This window comes from Haemaphysalis longicornis, unplaced genomic scaffold (genome assembly GCF_048455015.1).
Source record: "Haemaphysalis longicornis isolate Haplotype H1 unplaced genomic scaffold, Haemaphysalis longicornis Haplotype H1 scaffold_3, whole genome shotgun sequence".
NCBI classification, from domain to species: domain Eukaryota; kingdom Metazoa; phylum Arthropoda; class Arachnida; order Ixodida; family Ixodidae; genus Haemaphysalis; species Haemaphysalis longicornis.
This window is the reverse complement of record NW_027526335.1, coordinates 47,073,594-47,077,651: the sequence shown is the minus strand read 5'-3', so window position 1 is coordinate 47,077,651 and position 4,058 is coordinate 47,073,594. Positions and strand designations below refer to the sequence as shown.

At 52.2% G+C, this 4,058-nt stretch overlaps 1 protein-coding gene across 1 annotated transcript; it reads left to right on the top strand.

The window, feature by feature from the left end:
* The first annotated feature begins 231 nt into the window (after nucleotides 1-231).
* LOC144175209 (uncharacterized) lies at nucleotides 232-1,642 on the top strand. The gene is made up of 2 exons (XM_077704312.1): nucleotides 232-314; nucleotides 513-1,642. Exon 2 carries the CDS (start codon nucleotides 992-994, stop codon nucleotides 1,640-1,642), a length of 651 nt encoding a protein of 216 aa, XP_077560438.1. The 5' UTR covers nucleotides 232-314; nucleotides 513-991.
* Nucleotides 1,643-4,058: the final 2,416 nt, after the last annotated feature.

The window sequence follows — 4,058 nt, the reverse complement described above, 5'->3', positions numbered from 1 at the left end:
ACCAAGAAAGTCTGTGTACTGCAGCGGTTTTATTTAAAGTTATCAGAATTTTAAATTTTCGAAATGTGAGGAAACGAAATTGTTACCGCTTCGGTCAGTCCTGTCTAACTTTGTCGACCATTTTTCAGCAAAACAGTTTTCCCCAACCATGTTGTCATATCAGGTAAGGTTTTTTCTGTAAAACTTGGCACTCGCTAATTCACACCTGCCGCTTTAAACACCGCTACGGTGCAGTAACCAATGACCAGCCGCCAACAGGAAAATCGAATAGCGTGGCGCCATCTCTCCACCGCTAAAAGAACTCCCCCGTCCAGGTGAGCTCTTTTTACCTGTTGATATCTCCGCTTCTCTGCACGGATCCTCCTCCGGGCGTGCCTTGCAAGGCAGCGCGTCCGCATCCCTCCTCCCTGCATCCTCCTCTTCCTCTCTCGCCTCTCTTTGCATCTTGCTTCAGTTCTCGCCGCTCTCACATCTTGCTCTTTGTGCGTGCGTGTTTTATTTCTCCTCGTAAGCGAGGGAGAACCCGTCTCGGTGCCCTCGCAGCCCGCCAGCCAGCCGGCACGACCGGCCCAGCGACGACGGCACTTGCTTCCTTCACCGAGTCTCCCAGACTAGCCCCATTCAACGATGGCCTCAGTTGCCTAGCGCGCACGTCGCTGCACCGTCCGGCCACGTCCCGTGTGTGTGTGTCTCGAGCCGTGTTACTCCGTGAAGCGTGCTTGCGCCATTCGGCCGCGTATCGAACCTCTCGCTGCGCCGTGCGGATTACCTCAGTACTACGGCTACCTCACCATTACCCGAGACTTCGGCGAAGAGGAGCTTTCAACCAGGAATGGACAAAGCCGCATAGGCCCTGCGGCCAGAGGCAAGCCGAGAAGCGCGCGGAGCGACCCCCTCACGACCGGGCGCCCTCCAGCATCTGCCGGTCTGAACCTTCCTTCAGACCTGTTGCCGATTGTGTTCCCTTAGACGTGAACCCTTAGACAGGACGATGCAGCGCGGGCCCGTCATGTCGGCTCCCGTGTCGGTGGTGGTGAACGGTTCGCCGGTGCCCCTTAAAGTGAGCGAAGTCGTGGTGACACCTTCGTCTTCCCCGTCGCCGCCGCCGCCGCCGGCGTCGTCGACTGCGCTTCTTCCCCACGTGGTGCGCGTGTCCGTGGTCTCTCCGCCCGCGGCGGTGTCGCCCCAGTCTCCTCCGCCGGCGACGGAAGCCGATGAGCGCAGCAGCAGCGGCGCGTCGAGCGGCACGGGCAGCGACGACGAGGCCCCGTACGACAGCGACTCCGGCGCCGAGATGAAGTTCCACCTGCGGGAGCTTGAGGATACCGCGTCGTCGCCGCCTCCGGACGGCGTCAGCGTCGGCCGGCCGCTGGATGCCGACAAGGCCATCCTGTCGCGCCAGGGAACCGTGCGCGGGGTGCGCAACTTGGTCAGGGCCTCCATCAAGTGCATCGCCGACTGCCAAGAGGGCAAGGTGAGCGGCACACGACGTCCACGGCGATGCGGCCGCGGCCGCTGTGTGATTCCTCCGCCGTCCATTATGCATATTGCCTGCCACAGGGACCGATCTCTGAACAGCAGTCGCGGCATTTATACGAATGTTCCTCCTCTACTTCTGGGAGCTTTTCGGGTTGCTGTCTAAGCGTCCAGACCTTTTTGAGCCGCGCATCTTGAAACTTGACGTGAATTACGCGCAAGGGTTGGTCGAGCTCTGATACAACAGAAAAAGAAACAATAAGAAGTGCTGTCGTTAAACTCCGTCCCGTTGGTACCTATGCGCCCAGTTACGGCGTGGGGATGTACGACTGAGATAATGGGCTGTCGTTATTAGAAAGAGCGGAATGCTTGCACTAAAAGGGCTGTTTGCCTCACGTACGTTATGAATGCGGCGAGGGCTCGTTGTGGTGGGAACGCGGGTATTCAAATGCATCTTAAAGACCGCGCAGAGAGTTAATGGGCTAAATTGTGGGTGCGGACTTTCTTTTTCCTTTTTTGACGTCGAGCAGCGTAGCTTCATTCTCTCTCTTGCAAGTACGCTTTCCCGGTTGGTTATTAGAAGCGGGCTTGTTACGCTCCTTACGGCTTCTTGAGGGCTGTTCGCATAAAATTACGCCGAGTGCTCGGATGAGAATAACTATGCAATGCAGAGTAACCGTTAAGAGCGTCGTAACGTTAGCGCACTAATGAAGCTAACGACCTTATCATACGGTACGCTTATTAGCCATTTAAATCGAGAGCTTAAGCTAGAAAGGAAAAGTTTAAGTGCAGCAAAGTTTCTGTGACACACTGGAACCCTACGCACAAAGCGTCTTCATCGCGGTTCTGGCTGGGGTTCTCAAGGCATGAAATGCCCTTAGCGGTGCTTAATGCCTGATGAAAATTTCTGTGTGCGAGCGGACACATTTAACGCGTGTTCAAAAAAAAAAAAAAAAAACGCGCCTTTCAGTGTTGGTAATTAACCCCATTCCATAAAGTTTTTGAACACTCAACCATCACTGCTGTAATGTTATGGACGTAAAATTGCGAGCTTTTGTACACAAACTGAAGAGCACGACGCATAAGAGCAGTTGATCATGATTTCTAGCATTTACCACAGCCGATGTGGACGAAAATCAGGACGGTTAAGGGCAAGGTATATCCAGAGCCATTTAGAGTCAAAAAAGAAAGCTGCCCCATGCCCGTACACACGTTGCACAAATCTCCGTTGGGGATTGGCCAAAAACGAATAGGCAAATCCTTTTCTGGACAGATCTTGAAGGTGACCCGGCGTCAAGAACGTAAAATGAGTCGACGTACAACCACATTGCACAAACCTTTACGGGGGGAATGGGCCAAGATTTAAAAAAAATCAAATCCTCTTTTTTAAGACGAAGATGATTAAAACGCGAAGGTTTCCCCCATGCGACCTGAGTCAAAGTCCAAAATCCAAACTTTGACCATATCGGAACGGCGCAGTCGGATAGACGTCCGCTTCATAACGCAAGGGAATCAGGTTCGATTCCAACCACAGAAAGCTTTTTTTTTCTTTTCTTGAGGCGCTTGCTGTGCCGCCGCTTATCATCATCAACATCATGTTGTTAAACCCATTGTGTAAAGTTGGCTTTCCCACAGTGAGTTTGTCGCAACATCGAACGCCATCAGTAAGGCCTAGCAAGCTTCGCTTTAATAAAAGCTTCGCGTCCCGGGACAAGAATAGAGGCTTCTTTGCCTGCTTCTAGCTCGATCCGTTAGCAGTTTCATGTTTGCATTTCACGCGCTCGACGACTTCCTCAGGGTCAGTGAACCGCAATTTTTACCCATGCTTTTTTAATGCCATTTAATTATAATGGCTTTTAGCTATCGTCCTGCGATATTTGTATTAGAATCGGTTTAAGTTCAAGTACGCAGCGGGGATTTCATTGCAATAAAGTCCACACAGGACTCCAGGGGTCCCGCTCCGGCTTCTTGTCGCGTACCGAAACTGGCGGCCTGTATACTCGTCTCGTACAGATAAAACTTCTTTCTTACTACGGCGCGTGAAAATGCCCCATCTAAACAGACATATCTCACATCGCTCACGGAGGAGATATACGGGGGGCGGAGACGACAGCTGGATAATTCAGTTTCACCGGCTTGAGACCATAAAACAAAACCCGAACACTCACACAACGAAAAAAAAAAAATGTCTCCCGGCTTCTGATTGTGTTCTGAGGGGCCCAAAAGAGCCCAAATTTTGCACGCAATTTAATCGCAAACATTTGCATTCAAATGCACCAGTGTTTCTTCTCCAGTGCGTATGAAGCCAAGGGTTGGTTGGCAAGCACGTCATCGTTCGGCAGCGCGCCCTTTGCAGAATCAACTGCGGGAACTGCACGTCAGAAGACGTAGGCCGACAAGTATCGTTGAATGCGGTAGACGCTTTGCGACAGGTGCAGGCGATAACGCAAGCGGATTTATTTTGTGTCTCTCCCCTGGCAGTGGGAACATACGTTACGGCTGCATCTGATGATTCGTGATTTCGTGGCGCAAGAGAGATGGAGGCGTGAGAAAGACAAACAGACGGCACTGTTTGGGCCAGT